Below are 23,157 nucleotides of genomic sequence, written 5' to 3' on the forward strand. Positions count from 1 at the left end.
AGAAAAGCGAGTTCTCAGACCCTGCCCCAGACCTACTGAATCAGAGATTCTGCAGTCTGTGTTTTATCAAGTCCTTCCGGTGATTCTGATGCAGGATAAAGTGTGAGAACCACTGTTCTATACCTGCTATCTATACCTTGCTTCAAGTTCTTTTGGATATATACCCAAAAGTGAGATGCTGTATCACACAGTAGTTCTATTTTTAACTTTTCTGAGGAGCTGCCATGCTGTTTTTCATAATGACTATACCATTTTACATTCCCAGAAATGTAAACAGAAGCTCCAGCTTCTCTATATCCTCACCAACACATGCTATTTTCTGTTCTTTTGATAGTGGTCAGCCTAGCGGGTGTGAGATGATATCTCTACAACCTTAGCATTTAAATTTTTAATTTAATTCTGTCATTAAATATTGGACTCTGCTACTAGATAGCCCTGGAACTTCTTCAAATACCTGTGTATAATAGCTATACTTGTCAAATTTAAGGATAAATGGGAACAAATGGGAAGAGGGGAGAGAGGATGGATTAATAAGAATTAATATAGAATAAATGTAGTATAGTGTGGTTAAAGGCATTTGGTATTTATTTTTGGTCTTCAAAACTAGTTCATTTGAGGTTTCTGCTAAGTTTCCTCATATTATCCTTCTAAAGATGACTCTAAAGAAATATAAACATGGTGAAAGTGTTAGTAGTTCAGTTGTGTCTGACTCTTTGCGACCCCATGGACTGGAGCCTGCCAGACCCCTCTGTCCACGGAAATCTCCAGGCAAAAATACTGAAGTGGGTAGCCATTCCCTTCTCCAGGGTATTTTCCCAACCCTGGGATCCAACCCAGGTCTCCTGTGTCTCCTGCATTGCAGGCGGATTCTTTACTGTCTGGTAGGAACCACAATTACTGATACTTACACTGTAAGTTTGTGGCGATAAACACTTAACCTAAGATCCCTTTAGTTCACCAGGAACATAGTACAAATCCCTGGTGCATGTCCAATAATCTTGAAGAGATTTTTCTCTTCAAGACGAGAATTTGATTCAGGTTCTAGTCCTAAAAAAATTTCAAAATTTCAAAAGAATTGCCAAATTAACCATGTGCCAAGCAAGTAGGAAGTAAACAATTACTCACTGAAGGGAAAAGCCAGAGAATCAAAAAGCTTCGTGTGACCTGTATAAACTTGTCTAGTTATTTAAATAAAGGGGCATGCTATCTGGAAAAGTAAAATTTTAGGGCAAATAAATGCAAAGTGTCTATGTTATACAGCTGGTGGTAAGGTAAAGTTTTTTTCATACAACTGAATATATACAGTTTACAAAACAAGTTTCATTGAATGAAGGAAACATTTTCATGGGTCAAGATCTTACTAAATATTCATTATTATTCATAAGCTAGACTTTAAGTATCATATATTTAAAAAACAATTTCATATACTATCAATAGCAAGCATTTGTTGAGAACAAGTTAAAAATGGCATATCCGTAACTCAGGAAACTATGAAATGCCTTTACCATCCTCTTTCTCAAGATGTCAGAATATAGTTGGCAACTTTGTAGGAATGGAACAATGCCCATCACATCCCCAACACTTGATTCTGAACACCTAGCCTAATAATAGGGAGGCTTCAATCACTTTCCCAAACTCAGGATCTAACAGTTGTACCTAAATACATGGGAGGTTTACTGTCTGGGTATTCTGATATCACAGGGCAAACTGGGAGAGCCCTCAGCAAGTCAGAAAAGCACTTGTGCACCTATTAAGCGGTTTTTCAATTGAGGATTTTAAATACCTTGCAGAAAGAATTCATAAACACTTGTGCAACATTTTTTCTTAACTAGAGAAAACTTACTTATAATTCAGCAGCAGTTTTTAAAACTAAGACACTTGTGACTCTACTGCAGTGACTCTTAGGTCACCAGACCCACCTGAGAGACTGATAACCCAGTCTGAAGGACACCCAGCCCCCAAAGTGCTCAGACACATAAAACTTAGTACATCATTTCATTGGTTTGTAGATATCCTGAAGCTCAGTAAAGATTCAGAAATCTCAAGGGTTAAATAATTTACACACACATCATGCCTATCTCCAATATTCCAATTAACTTCTATCTTTAAAAATCTTATTATTAAAGGAATGACAGAATATACAGAATGAATGCACATTATTTAAATATACATAGCTATATATATGCTATCTAGTTTAATAAAACACTACCAGTATAAATACCTTCATGATATAAAACTACCAACACTACATACTGTGTTAAATAAAGTCCTTTGCAATAAATAAAGCCCTCTTTGCACATAATGGGAAATTTCTTAGGGTTAGTGCCTTAGGCATTACCTCCACCTCACACCTATAGTTTCTATTCACTGGTTGCTTTGCATGTACCTTCCCAAATTCTTAAGCAGCTCACGGAATATAAAAGGTAGATAAAACTGGATCCTCTACTAATTCTCATTAGTCTTATTTCAGATATATAATCAGTGGCTCAAATCAAGAGGTCTTCCTCACATTAGAAAATCTGTGTAAAAGGCAGGCTTGGTTTTCTGGATCAGTGGTTCTGCATCTGCAGATTCAACCAACTGAGGATCATGTAGTACTGGAGTATTTACTATTGAGAAGAATATTCACAGAGTGGGTCCACGCAGTTCAAATCACAGTTGTTCAAGGGTCAACTACATGTGAAAAATGTAAATGCACATCCTCTGATTTAACAGTTTTACTACTAGGAAACCATTAGGTTAGTTTTTGCACTTATATGCACTGATGTATGAGAAATGATATCCATAGCCAATTCTGAATTCTTCAAAGTTCCCTACCTACGTTATCACAGCTTGGGAATTCCCTGGTGCTCCAGTGGTTTGGACGCTGTGCCTTCACTGCCAAGGGCCTTGGTTCAATCCCTAGTCAGGGAACGAAGATCTCACAAGCCAGACGGTATGGCCGAAAATAAATAAAAATTATCACAGCTTACTACACATAATACACACATTTATTCCAAAATTTTCTTTTCAGAGCCTTGACAATGAAATTAGATCTTCAAATATCAATGGCACTGCTGTCCTCAGACTGGATATTCCTATCATAAACATTTCCTTCTTCATTGTTTCATCAAATCAACTATGAAACTCTTTTAGCTTTGCTTCCACTATAACCCGATCATCCCCACCTGATATCCCCAAAGCCTTATACAATTTTTAGTTCTTTCCCTCAGATTATTAAAATGCCCCAGTTAGATTCCTACATAGTTTTTCATCTCATTTATCCACTTTCATCAAACTTGGAGGTAACAAATCACATCACATCACTCTCCTGAAAATATGTCCCAGAAGAAAGTTTTAGGTTCTAGTATTCACTGTCTTTTTCATTCTGACCTGTTGTCTCCCTTTAAACACAGCCTTCCACGGAGCGGATGCTCGAGCCTAACCAGTCTGACCAAACATTCCCCATCAGAGGGCACATCTCCTACTCCCAGCACAGCAGCCCTGAGTGGAATCCCCATTCCTACCTATTTTCAATTTTCTAAATTCTCAGTTCAGTTCAGTTGCTCAGTCATGTCTGACTCTTTGCAACCCCATGGACTGCAGCATGCCAGGCCTCCCTGTCCATCACCAACTCCCATAGTTTACTCAAATTCATGTCCATTGAGTCAGTGATGCCATCCAGCCATTTCATCCTCTTGTCATCCCCTTCTCCTCCCGCCTTCAATTTTTCCCAGCATCAGGGTCTTTTCCAATGAGTCAGTTCTTCTCATCAGGTGGCCAAAGTATTGGAGTTTCAGCATCAGTTCCTCCAATGAATATTCAGGACTGATTTCCTTTAGGATGGACTTCTAAATTGTAGTCACTCTTCATATGCCAACAGAAATGCTACCTTCTCTGCTGTACCATTCTAAATAGAAAATTGCTCCTCTTCTAAACTTTATCCCTCTATGCAGCATTTATTCATATTTACCTTATTGTTCTACATACAATGATCAGGATCCATCTTCTAGTTATTTTTGTATCTTCCTCACAAGCCCAGTGTTTTATACATAGCAGGCATTTAATAAGAATTTTAAGCCTTGAATTAATAAAGGCTCACATTTTTTTTCATGTTTTTTCTTAGGTCTATACATTTTTATAAAATTACTTTGAATTCTTAAATATGAACTTATTGAAATACACGGCCGTTTTATTTTTCAGTTGAAGCATCATATAATACCAGGGGGCCTCCCTGGTAGCTCAAAGCCCTTTTCCAGGGCTTCCCTGGTAAAGAATTTGCCTGCAGTGCAGGAGACCCCGGTTCAATTCCTGGGTTAGGAAGATCCCCTGGAGAAGGGAGAGGTTGCCCACTCCAGTATTCTTGGACTTCCCTGGTGGCTCAGCTGGTAAAGAACCTGCCTGCAATGCGGGAGACCTGGGTTCGATAGCTCGATTGGGAAGATCCCCTGGAGAAGAAGGCTACCCATTCCAGTATCCTGGTCTAGAGAATTCCATGGATTGTATAGACCATAGGGTCACAAAGAGTCAGATACAACTGAGCGACTTTCACTTTCACTTATAATACTACACCATATTATGTAAGTTACAGGTGTGCAATATAGTGATTCAGTTTTTCAAGGTTATGCTCCATCTATAGTTACTATAAAATATTTGGCTATATTCCCCATGTTGTATGGTATACCCTTATAGCTTGTTCTATACCTAATACTTTGTAACTCTTACTCCTCTCCCCTTTTCTTATCCCTCCCCACTTCCCTCTCCCCACTGGTAACCACTAGTTTATTCTCTGTATGTGTGAGTCTATTTCTTTTTTGTTTTATTCACTAGTTTGTTGTATTTTTTAGATTCCATATATAAGTAAATTTCATGATTATTTAAAATTCAATGAGTTTTTCAGAGGGTTGATGTAGGGTACTCCAGTGTCTATTTTTCCTACACCCACCAAACCAAAATCAGCCGAAAAGAAAAAAAAAAACACTTAATGTTACCTTTTCAACATCGGAGAGAGAAGTGAGTGATTGACTCTGAAGAACCTCTGGTGCAGTGAATGCACGAAGATCCTGATTGGAAATATTTTCATCTGTAAATGACACACTGCCAGACGGCAGGAGCAGCAGAGACCATGGAGAAATGATGAAGCCAAGAGCAGCAGGGTCAGCTATGCTTACTGCTTTGTAACCGCACAGAATGAAAAGGAAAAAAAAAAGATAGATGTTTAAAATTAAGCAATTATAGATCACTTAAATGAATATCCCAGCATAGTCATAGATACGTGCAGTTACATACACTAAATCAACATGCTATAAAAAGAGACAAGGTTTCATGCATCTACTACTGTTAGCATTATCCACAACCATGGATCTGGATCTGACTTAGCCTTTCAAACTTAGACTAGAGGGGCAGATTTTAGAAACTAGAGAACATTCATTGTTAGTCTAAGATTGAACTTGGTTCAAATACTCCGTCACAGTGATACAGAGATATGAATAAGAATCAATAGTCCTTACATGTTGGTGGTAGGGGAAGGGATCATGGATTCCTTTGAGGATTTGGTGAAAACTATGATCAAGAAACCCTTTCAAAGAAACTGCCCATAAATATAAAACCCTATAAACAAAAGGTGTTCATAGATCTCCTTAGAGCCCATTTCTGGATACCAGGTTGAGCCTCTGATTTACAGTATAGAGCCCTGAAACTGACAGAAAATAATTCCCTTGATAATTCATCAGATTTACAAATAGTAAAGTTTCCAGCTAAAATGAAAATCTCTTTTTTGCATCAATATGTATATTTGTCTAGTTTCCATTTGTTCATCACTTCAGGAGAATTTCAGGTAGCTTTTATGCTACCAAATGGGATCCGTGGGGTCGCTAATTTTGTTTTGTTTAGATGTTTGTTTATATTGGCACCTAAGAGTTCAGTTTAAGAGTATTTTTTTAAAAATCCTTAGATTTTAGCAGGCCTCCTCTAAAAGTAAAACTATATACACTAGGCTCAATAAAACAGACTTATTACAGGGAACTTTATTTTTGACCTCTCATTTCAAAAGGAAATTAGTACAGGTTTTAAGGTAACTGCTAAATGAAACTGAGTTACAGACTCAAGAAATCTCTATAGGAAAGTCACAGAAGGTCTCTGACAGACAGTGATGTTATTATTCGATCTGAATGGGTTATACTGCTATCTAACTGTATCATAAGAAACTGACAGAAGTCTATGGAATAGTTTATCAAATAAACAATAAATATACTTTCCTAAAAACTTCTATTAGAAGAGAATCATTGATCTTTTCTGACTTTTAAACCTCTACCTGTGGTCAAGATTCTAATCGTCAGAATTTGACTTATGTTGATAAAAAAGTAAACTATTAAAATTCATTTCTCCTTTGAAGGTTAAAAAGGCAACTACACATTTTCCTGCATTCTTATGAATTTGAAACATGTCTTTTATAATTGCGTCAAGGAAAAATGTTTGAATGCATCTTTATTCAGTCAGTGTACCTTGTATTGCCCCGAAGTCCAGTTACAGATCAGTGGCCCTCATATTCCAACTCAACCACACATCAGGTTGCTAAGAACAAGACTCACAACTCTCATGGCAAAACAGTTTCAATGAATCATCATAGCTGTTAAGCCCAGGTATACTATTGCTTTTCAGCCACTTTACACATTTTCTTTTTAAAGCTTCTTCTTGGGTATCTCATGCACAAATACCACAAAATTCAGCCAGAGAAGAACTCAAACCAGGCAGAACAATATTTTCTTTGCCAAACGTTGCTATTCATGATATTGAGATTTCACGTGTGTCACAGACATAATAAAATAGCCTATGAGCAATTCTTTTCAAATTAGCAACTAAAGGCCATTCCCTTCTCCAGGGGATCTTCCTGACCCAGGGATCGAACCTGGGTTTCCCACATTGCAAGTGGGTTCTTTACCAGGGAAGCCACCAGGAAAGCCCTAAAGGAACAAACACGAGAACAATTCCGAAGGCAGTGTACTGATACCTGGTGTAAGATGATGCTGGCCTGGAACCACAGTGGTAGTGAGAACCTGTTAGGACGCGAGTGTATTTCAGAGACACTTACAACAAGAATTTCTTGACAGACTGGATGTGGAGTGAGAGAAAGAGGAGAATCAGAATGACTCCAGCACTTTGGTCTCAGTAACAGGAAGGATGGTGTGTCATCAACTGAGATTGAGGAGACTCTAGGAATAGCACAGGTTTCTGGGGCAGGGGCTGGGAGACAGTGGTAGGAATTCAACTTTACTTTGGGACCTATTAAGTTGAAGATATCTGTTACATATTCAAATGGAGGTGTCAGGTAGGCAGTTGGATCTCAAGTCTAGGAGAAAGATCTGAACTGGAGATATATTTTGGGAGTCACTGCCCTAAGAGATGGTACTGAAAAACCTATAACTGGATGAGATGAACAAAAAGTGAGTTGAGATTGAAAAGAAATCAAGAACAAAGATTGCGCCCGGGGCTACTCCAACATTAAGACCAACTGCTCCTTCTCAGTCTTTCCTTCCAGCTTGCTGTTCTTTTCTGGGGCATTCACACAAGTATGGTGTCACACTTTCTCTCTTACAATTCTTTCGTGTAACACTGTCAAGCTCCACTTCACCACTTTAATTTTTTATTTAACAGTCTTTCTATCAACTGGCCCAGCATCCAATCCTGAACCTAAGAGAGGAAGTTGAAATTCCAACTCTCTTGCGGAGTTCCTGTAAGCCTTATCTGGGGCCAGAATTATGATTCCTGGTATACTTATTGCCATTTGAATTTATAAACTATTAGGGATCACGGCTAATACAGAAGGAGGAGTGCCATCCAGAAGTCTAAATGCTCTGTCCTGTCCCGCCATTCTTGGTGTCGGTATCCACTCAGACCTCTGGTGGCTCAGTGGTAAAAGAATCTACCTACAATGTAGGAGCCTGCCTGCAATGCAAGAGACATGGGTTTAATCCCTGGGTCAGGAGGATCGCCTGGAGGAGGGCATGGCAACTCACTCCAGTATTCTTGCCTGGGAAATTGCATGTAGAGAAAAGACTAGCGGCTTACAGTCCGTAGGACTGAAAGAGTTTGACATGACTTAGAGACTAAACCTCCACCACACTCTTCCTCCCTGCCCCAGGCAACAGACCGACCCTACCCTCTTCTCTACAGGGTGGCACCCCATAGAGACTGCTGCAGGTAGAAGTTATCTACAATTGCTTATAGCTTTGAAATTAAGAGGTTTTTTTATTCACTTATCAGCACAATGAAGGTCAAAAAAACGACACTGACAAGAAATGCGTCTTTCAATTTTTGCTTTAAACAATAGATTTTTGTTAGTTTTTTACCGAACATCTAAAGTATACCATCATTTTAAGTAGTATATATATCTAAACAGCTCAGAGGGTAAAGCGTCTGCCTGCAGTGCAGGAGACCCGGGTTCAATCCCTGGGTTGGGAAGAAGGAAATGGCAACCCACTCCAGTATTCCTGCTTGGAGAATCCCATGGATGGAGGAGTCTGGTAAGCTACAGTCCACGGGATTGCAAAGAGTCAGACATGACTGAGCAACTTCACTTTCACTTTTTATATCGAAACATAATATTCGCAAAATTTCAAGTCATTTGCTCATAGTTACTGTTGTTTAGTCACTAAATTGTGTCCAACTTTGCGATCCCATAGACTGCAGCACGCCAGACTCCTCTGTCCTCCACTATCTTCTGGAGTTTGCTCCAATTCATGTCCATTGCTGAGAGAGTCCATAGTATTACTGGAAAGATAAAAGGTATTAAAAAAATAAAAATAAGATAGAAAGTATAAGGTATCTAAAAGGGAAAAAAGAATATAAAAGAGGATTTAGAGGAAATTACTTCAGTAACAATGAAGAGAGAATTAATTTTTTTTTTGTATGTGCCTTTAAAATGAGTACAATTTGACCTTGGCTAAGGGGGAGATTCCAAAAAGAGGCAGCCAAAGCAAAAGCATGTGATCAGGAAATTATTAAATTTGTACAAGGAACAGCAAGAACGTGGAGCAGAGGTATGGTAGAGAGCAGTGAGAAATACAATTACCAAGCTGGGTCATATTTTTACTTGTTAAAAAACACGCATACAAAGAAATGACACAAATATTATCACTGTTCTCAAGTGCAATTTTTAAATGTCTGGTAATAAAGTTAAAGCAGCTATGACAACAAACTACACTGTTGTCAAATTCCCAAAATACACACACAACATCTAAGCACTATGTTCTTTAGAAAACAAACCACAAAATCTATTTTTCAATAATTTAAACGGTTATGCAAACCTTCGTGTGAGGAAATTTAGAGTCCTGGCTAAAATCTAATTCACCCTCCTTGTCTAACTAAAAGAGAAGAATTTAAAGCAAATGTATTCAAAATCCCTCAAAGAATGCTAACAAAAGAAGATTTAAAAACAGAATTCCAGAAGCTTGTAATTTGGTGTTCCATAATGTTTTAGTTGTGTGATGACTGTCCTCAAGAATGCTTTTGTTATGAAAGAGTAAACCTGATGTGAATCGATTTCAGTACTCAAATGATTCTATTTAAAGACTTTCACCAACATTCCACAGAAAAAGTTGCTTACTCAAAATATTATGCAGTTAGAGGCAAATTTAGAAATAAGCAGAAATCTGATATGCAAAGAAATATCTTAGCACTTCTTTCTGATGTGCCTTTAAACTAAGACATATCTACACATCTTTCCTGCACTGAGGGAACTTCTCATTTCCTTTAGATTGTCCACTTCATTTTATTTTTTGGCCTTCCAATTACAGTATAAAATTAAAGAAATGATCATAACTGGGCAACAAACATGATTAGGCAAAAAAACTGAAAGTATCAGGAAATCATCTAAAAACTCAGAATAACAATGAAACCATTTTGACCTGAAAAATCCTTTGGTCTATTTAAGCACATATTATGAGCTTCCCTGGTTGCTCAGTGGTAAAGAAGTCCCCTGCCAATGCAGGGGACACAAGAGATCCAAGTAGGATCCTCGGCTCTGGAAGATCCTTTGGAGTAGGAAATGACAACCTGTCCCAGTTATTCTTGCCTGAAAAATTCCATGGACAGAGGAACTTGGCAGGCTACAGTCCATGGGGTCACAGAGTCAGACATGACTGAGCAACTGAGCACACACATACATGTTCTATTACAGTACTTGGCAAAAATCTATGCAGAGTCCACTGTTTCAAACTCTGAAGGATCTGATGAAGTCATTCTATCACACAGAATTCACTCATAAACTCAGTTCATAGGTGCATAAAAAAGACACACAGTGTTAAGTCAATGGTCTGGTGTAAAACAATGCACAAACAGAAAAATACATAGGTTAGAATAAATCCCCTATATTTTAACATTTTCTTAATAGTAAAGCTTTGTGATTAAATCATTTAAGATTCACTGGAACAAAAAAAAGGATGGGGCAGAGGATTCAAATAACTAAAATTAGGTACGAAAGAGAAGTTGCAATTGATACCACAGAAATACAAAGGATCATAAACAACTAGTCCAATAAAGTGGACAATCAAAAAGAAATGGACAAATTCTTAGAGAGAGACAACTTTCTAAGACTGAACCAGCAAGAAATAGAAAATAAACAGACCAATAACAAGTACTGAAATTGAAACAGTAATTAGAAAACTCCTAACAAGCAGAAGTCCAGGACAAGAGGACATCACAGGCAAATTCTATTAAACATTTCAAGAAGAGTTAACATCTATACTTCTGAAACTCTTCCCAAAAATTGCAGAGGAAGACTCCCAAGCTCATTCTATGAGGCCACCATCACCTTGTTACTTAAACCAGAAAAAGATACCACCAAAAAAGAAAACTACAGGCCAGTATCACTGATGAACACAGATGCAAAAATATTCAACAAAATACTAGCAAAGCAAAGCCAACAACATGTTAAAAGAATTGTACACCATGATCAAATACAATTAACCCCAGGTATGCAAAGATACTTCAATATCTGTGAATCAATCAGTGTAATACATTAACAAACTGAAGAATAAAAAAACCATACAATCATCTCAACAGATGCAGAAAGTTTTTAACAAAATTCAATACATTTAAGATAAAATCTCTCCAGAAAGTGGGTATAGAGGAAACCTACTTCAACGTAATTTGAGAAGGAAATGGCAACCCACTCCAGTATTCTTGCCTGGAGAATCCCATGGACAGAGGAGCCTGGCAGGCTACGGTCCATAGGATCACAAAGAGTTAGACACAACTGAAGTGACTTTGCATGTACGAACCTCAACATAATAAAGGCCACATATGACAAACCCACAACTAACATCATTCTCAACAGTGAAACGCTGTTGAGAAATCTTCCTTTAAGATTAGGAACAAGGCAAGGATGTCCATTGTCATCACTTTCATTCAACATAGTTTTGGAAGTCCTAGCCACAGCAATTAAAGAAGAAAAAGAAATAAAAGGAATCCAAATTGGAAAAGAAGTACAACTGTTATTGTTTGCAGATGACATGATATTACACATAGAAAATCCTAAAAATAGTTCCAGAAAACTATCAGAGCTCACCAATAAATTCAACGTTTCAGGATACAAAATTAATATACACAAATCTCTTGTATGCTTACACACTAACATCAGAAGATAAGAAAAAGAAATTAAAGACATAATCCCATTTACCACTGCATCAAAAAGAATAAAATACCTAGGAATAAACCTCCCTAAAGAGACAAAAGACTTCTCCTCTAAAAACTATAAGGTGCTGATAAAAGAAATTGGAGACAACACAGATGAAAGAATATACCTTGTTCTTGGATTGGAAGAATCAATATTGTCAAAATGGTTATAATATCCAAGGCAATCTACAGATTCAAAGCAATCCCTATCAAATTTACCAATGACACAATGAGAACAAAAAATTCACATAATGAGAACAAAAAGTTCTAAAATTTATATGGAAACATAAAAGACCCCAAAGAGCCAAAGCAACCCTGAGAAACAAACAGAGCTGGTGGAATCAGACTTCCTGACGGAAGACTATGCTACAAAGCTACAGCAATCCAAATGTTATGGGACTGGCACATAAACAAAAGCACAGATCAATGAAACAGAATAGAAAGCCCAGAAATAAACTCATGCACCTACGGTCAAGTAATCCATAACAAAGGATGCAAAAATACACAATAGAGGAAAAACAGTCTCTTCAATAAGTGGGTAATTACATGTAAAAGAATGAAATCAGAACACTCTCTATCACCATGCACACAAAAATAAACTCAAAATGGATCAAAGACCTAAATGTAAGGCTGGTTACTGTAAAACTGTAAGAGGAAAACAGACAGAACACTCTTTGACATAAATTGCAGCAATATCTTTTTTGAGCCACTTCCTAAAGTAATGGGGAAAAAAAAACAACACAAAAATAAGCAAATGGGATCTAATTAAACTTAAAAGATTCTGCACATCAAAGGAAGACATAAACAAAACAAAAAGACAGACAACCCTCAGAATGGGAGAAAATATTTGCAAATGAAGCAACAGACAAGGGATTAATTTCCAAAATATACAAACAGCCCATGCAGTTCTAGGTCAAAAAAAAACAAGCAACCCAATCAAAAAATGGGTGGAAGACCTAAATAGACATTTCTCCAAAGACAACATTCAGATGGCCAACAAATACATGAAAAGATGCTTAACGTCACTAATTATTACAGAAATGAAAATCAAAACTGCAACAAGGTTATCACCTCACACCAGTCAGAATGGTCATCATAACAAAACCTACAAACAATAAAGGCTGGAGAGGATGTAGAGAAAATGAATCCCTCCTACAACGTTGGAGGGATATAATTTGGTAGAAGCCACTGTGGAGAACAATATGGAAGTTCCTTTAAAAACTAAAAATACAGTTACTATCAGTTCAGTTCAGTTGCTCAGTCATGTCTGACTCTTTGCGACCCCATGGATTGCAGCACTCCAGGCCTCCGTGTCCATCACCAACTCCCGGAGTTTACTCAAACACATGTCCATTGAGTCAGTGATGCCATCCAACCATCTCATCCTCTGTCGCCCCCTTCTTCTCCAGCCTTCAATCTTTCCCAGCATCAGGGTCTTTTCAAATGAGTCAGCTCTTCGCATCTGGTGGCCAAAGTATTGGAGTTTCACCATGTGACCCAGCAATTTCACTTCTGGGCATATATCCAGAGAAAACTGTAACTTGAAAGGATGCATATACACTGATGCTCACTGCAGCACTATTTACAATAGCCAGGGCATGGAAGCAACCTAAATGTTCATCAACAGAGAAATGGATAAAGAAGATGTGGTATATATATATATATATATATACATATATATATATATATATATATATATAATGGAATATTACTCGGCCATAAAAAAGAATGAAATAATGCCATTTGCAGCAGTAAGGATGAACCCAGAGATTGCCACACTAAGCGAAGTCAGACAGAGAAGGACAAAATCTCATATGATATCATTCATATGTGGAATCTAATTTGCTTAAAAAAGAAACAGAAACAGAGATATCAAAAAGAAACTTATGGTTACTAAAGGGGACACATGGGTGGGGGAGGGATAAATCAGAAGCTTAGGATGAACACACAAACATACTACTACATAAAAGACAGATAGTACAAGAATCTACTCTATAGCACAGGAAAAGTGAAAGTGAAAGTTGCTCAGTCATGTCCGACTCTCTGTGACCCCATGGACTATACAGTCCATGGAATTCTCCAGGCCAGAATACTGAGCTCTATTCAATATTCTGAGATACCTATATGAGGAAAGAATCTTAAAAAGATAATGAACATATGTATATGTGTAATTGAAATACTCTGCTGTACACTGAAAACCAACATAATACTAAATTAACTATATTCCAATTTTAAAAAAAGATTTATATATATGTATATATAAAATCACTTTTGTGATTACTTTGGCCACCTGATGTGGAATTGACTCACTGGAAAAGACCTTGATGCTGGGAAAGACTGAGGGCAAAAGGAGAAGGAGGGGCAGAGGATGAGATGGTTGGATAGCATTACCAACTCTGTAGACATGAATTTGAAAAAATTCCTGGAGATAGTGGAGGACTGAGGAGCCTGGTGTGCTACAGTCCATGGGGTCACAAAGAGTTGGACACAACTTAGTGAATGGACAACAACAACACATATGCACATATATATAAGATATACATATAATCTATATTAGTAAAACTATATTGATTATAACTATTAAAAGCAATAGGGCTTAAATGACTGAACAATATGAAAAGGCGGCAGCAAGTATCAAAGGATTTGTCCTCCTTTTCAGCAAATCTCCTTGGCCACCTGATCAGCATTAAGGAAACAGCTGTAGAAACATTTTTCCACTGCATTCTTATCATATTCTGAAGAAACTGCTCATGTTGTTCCTTTAGCATATTAACTTTCCCCTCTCTCATTTTTCTTCAGCATTCACCTTTCCCACCAACCTTCTTTATCCTCATCAATAAAAACTGCACACCTCAAAATTATATGCCAGAATACTCAACATAATGCTTTTGTAACTGTTTCACATACTTCTTCTAGAATATAAGAGGCTTAAGAATAGGAAATATGAATTTCCAAAAAATCAGGTATAATAACATTGTGATAAGGTAATTGCAATACTTAATATGAATTTGTTTACAATGCTAACTCTAGACCATAACATCCTTCTGCCCTGCTCTCTGACAACAACTTAACAATTTATATTTTGCAGATCACAAAAATAAAAATTATTTTGACTATTATAAAGAAAAGTTTTCTTTCAACTTTTGAACATCAAGAACTCTAACTCTGCATCTTCTTTTTATTCTCCAATCTTTATTACTTGCAGTTACATTTTCAAGTGTGAGGAAACGAAGTGTCAGCTTTTTTGACAAACAGTCACAAAGTCTTCGATTTTGAGGGCTTTGAGGTAACTGAGAAATCACAGAGGCCTTCTCTTTCGTAATACACAGGATTTTTGTGTGAATTCTGGAGACTGGGCACAGGATTCTACACAGTATTTTCCAAAAGCTTCCTGGGGATTCAGATGGGCACATCAATCTACCCAACAGACAAATAAGAACCAATGCCCTTATTAGAGTCAATAAAATGGTATCATAGCTCAAGTAAGTTGCAACTTGACCTTGCACATGGCTCCATTTCTATGTTAATTAACTATTACTAAGGATACCATGGGATAGAATATGTATGACTTTATATCCTTCCTTAGTGCTCAAATTTTTTTTTCACTTGCTGCTGCTGCTGCTAAGTCACTTCAGTCGTGTCCGACTCTGCGTGACCCCATAGACAGCAGCCCACCAGGCTCCCCCGTCCCTGGGAATTCTCCAGGCAAGAACACTGGAGTGGGGTGCTATTTCCTTCTCCAATGCATGAAAGTAAAGTCACTCAGTCGTGTCTGACTCTTAGTGACCCCATGGACTGCAGCCTACCAGGCTCTCCCGTCCATGGGATTTTCCAGGCAAGAGTACTGCAGTGGGTTGCCATTGCCTTCTCCTATAAAGCCACAAATAAAGCATTTAATAAAAGATATGGTAAGCCAGAAAGTTTTACAAGTAACTATTTTTATCAAATTATAATAAAGTCACTTTGATTTAGAAAGGCATAATGACTATCAGAAATAATTTTAGACTAGAAGTGAGGCTTAAACAGCTCTTCTCTATTTATAAGGAGGAAGCTGAATAAATGGCACGGAACTGAGGATGTCATTGAGAACTTAGAAATAAATTGCCTTATGCAGCTAATAAAATTATCTTTATTTGACTTTTTTCTATCTTGTTCCCAAAGGAAAGCCAACTACAAATGAACTTCTGATGCACTTTGCTTCTTTTCTGATACTTGCTTACAGCCAGTGAATATCTACGTTGTATTTGTTCAAGGCTTGGGGTGAGCCACTTTGATCTCTTCTACCCTGTCTGAAATGTCAATGTGGTATTAAGCACACAACCAGTACATGGAAAAGATCCTGGGATTAATACCAATTTTTATTTCCCCAAGGAGAGCTTAAACTTTGAGAGCAAAACTATTTCTTATGTCTGTGTTATTTTAGGCTGTAGACTTCCAAAAGACACATTTGCGTGAAGGTGGTTTCTTTCTTAAAATGCACAAGTCATATCTTATTTGAATATTCCATTCAACAGTTGTAAAACTGTTAATCCTGAAGGGTAAAATCTATTTAGATTTTTATTGCGACTGATTTTTATTGCGAGTTTAGCAATTTTGTCTCTGCAATCTTGGAACTAAGTGCTAAGTTGCTTAAAGCGCTGGTGCTTGTGCTGCCACCTGACAACTTCACGACAGCCTTTGTAGATCACACAACTGCTGCACTGTTTTGCCAGACAAAATAAACCATAACTGAAGAAATCAGCAATAGATGTAAGTTATACAGTAAAGGCCCTTTACACAGGAGCAGGTTTTGGGGTTTCCAGCCAATACAAAGTTTCAGGTTAAAGATCTTCTACCCTTGCTATTTGCATAAAGCCAGGAGGAAAAAAGAACACAAAATTTAAAAGATGAACTCTGCAACTTCTCTTTAGGTTTGAAGGACCTGGAATTTATACAAAGACTGAAAAACCAATAATTTCAAGGGTGACTGTTATTTATTTTATTTTTGAAGAACTAGATGAAAGGGTCAATGAAGATTACTGTATATTTTCAGTCTGCAGTGGAAGGAAATATATAGTGTTTCAGAGAGGAACTGGCTTTATTTATGGTGACATGATTCCATATAAGCATGATCTGTAGCTACTTATAAAAAATATTTTATGCTCACTATTTATGCTATTCTCTGTGGCTCTTTAGATGATCACCCTCCTATTTGAAAGAAATTTTCCTTTTCAAAGGGAAAGGAGGGAGGAGGCTTATTTAAATGGTAAACATCTATTTTTCAAAAAGAAATATTAGAATCTATTTCTTATAAAAATATTAATCATGACTGGTACGCATCACCCCAACACAGAAAAAATCTTTACTTGTCACCAAATGATACAAGCATAAAGCCTCCTAATTTCTTTATTTGAGAAAAGAAATGTGAGAATTGCAAAATGTTTTCCTCAAAAAGTTTAGTACATAATGTGGAAAAACCTCTGTCAAAATGTTGAGTGAAAGAAGTCAGACACAAAAGAGTCCACACTGCGTGATTCTATTTATAGGATGCTTAAAATTAGATTTTTAAAAACTTATTTATGTCATAATGTTGATTACTCTTGGTAACCAAGAACTGATTAAGAGGAAGCAGGAGAGAAACCTCCTGGGGTGCTAGAAACAATTGAGGCTGTGGTTATACGACTATGCACATTTATAAAATTCATTAGACAGCACAATTAAGAATAATGCTGCCAACTATACCTGACTGAAAAAATTCTTGTATTGAATTAAAACAAAAAATATAGTAAATTTATATTTGTCAGCAAAGAGGGGGCTAGAGAGCATGACCTGTAGCTGATTTCATCCTAAATGTATGACTCTTTAAGTTCATAAAATGGCCTGTTTTTCACATCTAGAGTCGAAAGAATTTCAAATCAAAACACAGTATATTGACAATAGTTGTGGAGGAGGGATGGTTTAATACAAGGGCCTTATACACTTGCTAACCCACATTATTCATTTTAAGAATGCTAGATACTAAATTAATTTCAGGTTTTAATAGTTTGTTTCCAGGGAACATATGGGGTAATTGTATCTGGTTCAAACACATTTAACTTGAAGAACCTGTTCATTCTGGCTTTATGAAGGCAGGACAAGACATAGCATGTCAAAGACAACTAGTAAACCCTGTTAATCAAGAAAATTATGAATGTAAATAATTAGGAATGTAATATAGAGAGACAAGTTAGGCTTTGGTCTTTTAAAAGCTGCAGAGACTACATAAAGATTTACTCAAAAGCTTTTAATCCACAAAACTTTCCATATTTCTTATAAAGGCTTAAAGAAACAAACCCAACCAGTAAGTCAGTTTGAATCTCAGTACTTTGTCCCCCTTTTCAAGCACTGAGTTACTTACTCTCCTTTGATTCCACCAGATTGGAAGTTCCACATTTTTTCTATTTTTGTTTTGTGATTACCATTACAAACTTTAAGGTCAAGAAACCAACCATTCTCAAATAGAATCAAACTTGTACGCTGTTTTACTCCTACCATCTATCAAAGTCTAAGTCTTACTATTTTATTTATAATGTTAAATTTGACATCATGATGGATGTTTCATACAGCCAATGTTTATTTAGAATTATTATCAAGTTGACTAATTTGCTTTCAATCCTTGAAGCTTTCTTCTTCCTTCTGAATTAAATTTCTTACATCCTGAAATACACCTTTTAGCAATTTGCTCAGTGAGGCTTTGCTGATGGTAAATACACTTGAGTTTTTGCCTGAAAATGTGGACAAAAAGGAGAGACATTTTTCTCTTTTAAAAAAATATTTATTTATTTGGCTGTGTTGGGTCTTAGCTGTGGCGCAAGGGCTCAGTAGTTGTGGCATGTGGACTCACGCCACTTGAGTTCCCTGACCCGACTCTTAACCACTGGACCACTAGGGAATTCCCTTTTCTTGAACCTCAGTTTAGTAGGACATTAAATTCTAACTGCATATTTTAGTAGCCACTAGCCACAGGGTTGCATAGAATAGTACACAGCTGAGCAACTGAACTGAACTGACAGCCACATATCACGGCTATTGCTGTTCAGTCACTAAGTCATCTTCAACTCTTTTGCAACCCCATGGACTGTAGCCCACCAGGTTCCTCTGTCCATGGAGTTACCCACACCAGAATACCAGAGTGGGTTGCCACTGCCTTCTCCAGGGGATCTTCCTAACACAGGGATCAAACCTGGTCTCCCAGGTAACTCACTGGAAGCCCTGCTGGCTCAGTGGTAAAGAATCCACATGCAATGCAGGAGAGGTGGATTTGAACTCTGGGTTGGGAAGATCCCCTAGAGGAGGAAACACTTTCATCATTCTTGCTGGAAAAATCCCATAGACAGAGAAACCTGGTGGGCTACAGTCCATAGGGTTGCAAAGAGTTGGACATGAGTGAGCAACTGAGCAGGCACGCACAGCCACAAATGGCTTTTAAGAACTTAAATGTGACTAATATAACTGAGGGATTAAGTTTCAAATTTAGAGTATTTTTATTTTATCTATTTATTTTTTTACTGAAATATAGTTGATTTACAATGTTACATTAGTTTTTGGGGTATAACAAAGTGATTCACTATTATATATATATGTATACATTCTTTTCCATTGTGGTTTATTACAAGATACTGAATATAGTTCCCTGTGCAACACAGTAAGATCTTGTTGTGTATCCATTCTATATACAACAGTTTGTACCTGCTAGTCCCAAACTCCCCATCCAAGCCTTCCACCTCCCCGCTCCTCTTGCAACCACAAGTCTGTTCTCCATGTCTGTGGATCTGTTTCTGTTTCATAGACTTGTCTGTGTCATATTTTAGGTTCCGTATATAAGTCATATCGTATGGCATTTGTCTTTTTCTTTCTGACTCACTTTGCTAAATCATCCCCAGGTGATTAAGATGGATCATCTCCAGGTCCATCCATGAGGCTGTAAATGGCATTATTTCATTCTTCTTTTATGGCTGAGTAATATTTTATTGTGTGTGTATTTGTACGCATGTATACACATGTATCACATTTTTTACCCATTCATCTGTCAATGGACACCTAGGTTGCTTGGCTATTGTAAATAGTGCAGCTATGAACATTGGAGCATGTGTATTTTTTTGAATCAGAGCTTCTTCCAAACATATGCCCAGGAGTGGGATTGCAGGATCATATGGCAATTTTTAGTTTTTTGAGGAACCTCCATACTGTTCTGATAGTGGCTGTCCAATTCACATTCCCACCAACAGTGCAAAGTGTTCCCTGTACTCCATACTTTCTCCATCAGTTGTTACTTACAGAATTTTTAATCATAGCCATTCTGACTGGTGTGAGGTGGTATCTCATTGTAGTTTTGATTTGTGTTTCTTAATAATTAGTGATGTTGAGCATGCTTTCATATGTCTTTGGCCATCTGTATGTCTTCTGCCTTATTGACTATGCCAAAGCCTTTGACTGTGTGGATCACAACAAACTGGGGAAAATTCTTAAAGAGATGGAAATAGCAAACCACCTGACTTGCCTCCTGAGCAATCTGTATGCAGGTCAAGAAGCAACAATTAGAACTGGACATCGAACAACAGGCCGGTTCCAAATTAGGAAAGGAGTACGTCACGGCTGCATATTGTCACCCTGCTTACTTAACTTATATGCAGAGTACATCATGCGAAATGCAGGCTGGATGAAGCACAAGCTGGAATCAAGATTGCTGGGAGAAATATCAGATATGCAGATATAACCACTTATGGCAAAAAGCAAAGAAGAACTAAAGAGCCTCTTGATGAAAGTGAAAAAGGAGAGTGACAAAGCTGGCTTAAAACTCAACATTCAGAAAACTAAGATCATGGCATCTGGTCCCGTCACTTCATGACAAATAGATGGGGAAACAGTGGAAACAGTGAGAGACTTTTATTTTTGGCAGCTCCAAAATCATTGCAGATGATGACTGCAGCCATGAAATTAAAAGACGCTTGCTCCTTGAAAGAAAAGCTGGGACAAACCTAGACAGCATTAAAAAGCTGAGACATTGCCAACAAAGGTCCATCCAGTCAAAGCTATGGTTTTTCCAGTAGTCATGTATGGATGTGAAAGTTGGGACTATGAAGAAAGCTGAGCACCGAAGAATTGATGCTTTCGAACCGTGGTGTTAGAGAAGACTCTTGAGAGTCCCTTGACCTGCAAGAAGATCCAACCAGTCAATCCTAAAGGAAATTACTACTGAATATTCATTGGAAGGTCCAATGCTGAAGCTGAAACTCCAGTACTTTGGTCACCTGATGTGAAGAACTGAAAAGACCCTGATTCTGGGAAAGATTGAAGGCAGGAGGAGAAGGGGACAACAGAGGATGAGATGGTTGGATGGCATCACTGACTCGATGGACATGAGTTTGAGTTAAGCTCCAGGAGTTGGTGATGGACAGGGAAGCCTGGCATGCTGCAGTCCATGGGGTTGCAAAGAGTCAGACATGACTGAATGACTGAATAGAACTGAACTGAATGCCTTTTTTGGAGAAATGTCTATTTAGGTTGGTCATTTTTAAATTAGGTTGTATAAGCTGTTTGTGTATTTTGGAAATTAAGCTCTTGTCAGTCACATCATTTGCAAATATTTTCTCAGTCCAAAGGTTGTCTTTTTACTTTTATTTATTACTTCCCTTGTTTTGCAAAAGCTTATGAGTATTTGATTAGGTCCCTTTTGCTTATTTTTGCTTTTATTTCTTTACTACACACTAAAGAATCAAAGCCATATGTTTCAGTAGATGCAGAAAAAATTTTGATTCTTAGAAGCATAAAAGTTCTAGAAGAAAGCATGTTGTTGTTTAGTTGCTGTTATATCTGACTCTATTGTGACCCCATGGACTGCAGCCCTCCAGGCTCCTCTGTCCATGGGATTTCCCAGGCTATACCCGGAGGGGGTTGCCATTTCCTTCCCCAAGGGATCTTCCTGACCCAGGGATCAAACCCGTGCCTCCTGCATTGGCAGATGAGTTATTTACCACTGAGCCACCAAGGAAGCCCAAAGAAAGTATAGGAGACACTAATTGTGACTCTGAGTTGGACAAAGATTTCTTAGATATGACATTGAATGTATGATTCATAAAAGAAAAAAAGATAAGTCATCTTTATCAGAATTTGTAACTGTAAGCTAAAACTTCCAACACAGCAACAATTTCATTTCTAAAGATTATCCAGAATGCATGTGAGAACAGTTTTGTTTTTAATTATCCAGAACTTAATTATCATGAGCCCCTGCATGAGTTCATCCATGATGTAAAAGCTAAAATCTTAAGTATGTATATATTTTCAGATATAAGCTTTCCCAATCAATTAATAAGATGAACTGAGAAATATATATATAATTAGAAGTCATGATACAAGTGGACCTCTGATTATGAAATTCCTCCAGAACTTTTATTTCCATGGCCACATTTAATTTCCTAATTAAGAAATTACTGAGGCAAAAAGGTAAAATTCAGCTATCTTATTATTTACAAGTGCTATCTAAGTTACAATACAAATTATTTGAAAATTAAGGAAGGATAAAAAACATACTAGGTAAATGGCAAGGAAGAAGAGGTGACACTATTAAGAGCAGAGGGATAGGATTTTAGGCGATGAGTAGTAAAAATGGGAGAGGGGGAAGTTTATTTTACAGTGAAAAAAGATCCAGTCCATTTAAATTAGTCATCAGCCATTATATGTATCATAAAATAGCACAAAAACATGAAATAAGAAGACAGACAAAAACATCATTATAGTGAAAATTTTAAACTTTCCCTAAGAATTTGACAGAGCAAGAATGCCAAGCAATAAGGATATAGAAAAAAATTCAAAAGCACAAACATCTAACAAGCTTAAGTTATACCTTAGAAATAGAAAAAACACATTCTTTCCAAATTCCCACAAATATCCTATAGGATATTACAAAAACTAGATCATGTGGCAAGGCTGTGACAAAAATCTCAAAAAACTCTAAAAAGTAATCACACTGATCTTGTTTTAATATTCACAAGACAGTAACACTAAGGAACTTATAACAAAAGAACCACTTATCATCATCACCATCATCAAGATGTTTGGAATCACATTTGAATATGATATCTTTCAACAAGGTCATGCTTAGATATCATTATTCTATAAATATTTACCACAACAGTTTTGTTTTTAAAAAGGACTCAAATTACTAGAAGTCTCAAGAACATGAAGAAATACTTTTCTTGACCTTATGTTCAATAATCCCCCAGTAGAAATGCTTATTTTCAGCCTTTATTTATACTAATAGGAATGTCAATTTGCACTGGAAAAGACACAGTAGCAACATACAAGTTCAACAAAATAAAGGGAAAAAAAATCCATAAGAACTAAGAGATTACATAACAGACACAAAAGGACAAAGAAAATCTAGAGGAGAAAACACAATATAAAAAGAACAAATTTCAAAAAAAAAAACAAATTTCTTGGAGACCACTGTATTTTACCTGCTTTGTTCCCCATAGTGTTCTCAGCATT

The 23,157-nt window shown here is 37.1% G+C and overlaps 1 protein-coding gene across 9 annotated transcripts in view; it reads right to left on the reverse strand.

Moving 5' to 3' along the window:
* PTPN13 (protein tyrosine phosphatase non-receptor type 13) overlaps window positions 1-23,157 on the reverse strand; it is a 212,479-nt gene that overhangs the window by 134,174 nt on the left and 55,148 nt on the right. For 6 of the 9 annotated variants that reach the window (XM_061145598.1, XM_061145595.1, XM_061145600.1 and 3 more), the window contains one exon: window positions 4,971-5,152. In XM_061145598.1, coding sequence (XP_061001581.1) covers window positions 4,971-5,152 — 182 coding nt within the window. The remainder of the gene's footprint in view (window positions 1-4,970; window positions 5,153-23,157) is intronic. The other 3 variants (XM_061145601.1, XM_061145594.1, XM_061145592.1) reach the window with 1 other exon arrangement.

This window comes from Dama dama, chromosome 6, assembly GCF_033118175.1.
Source record: "Dama dama isolate Ldn47 chromosome 6, ASM3311817v1, whole genome shotgun sequence".
In the NCBI taxonomy this organism is placed as follows: domain Eukaryota; kingdom Metazoa; phylum Chordata; class Mammalia; order Artiodactyla; family Cervidae; genus Dama; species Dama dama.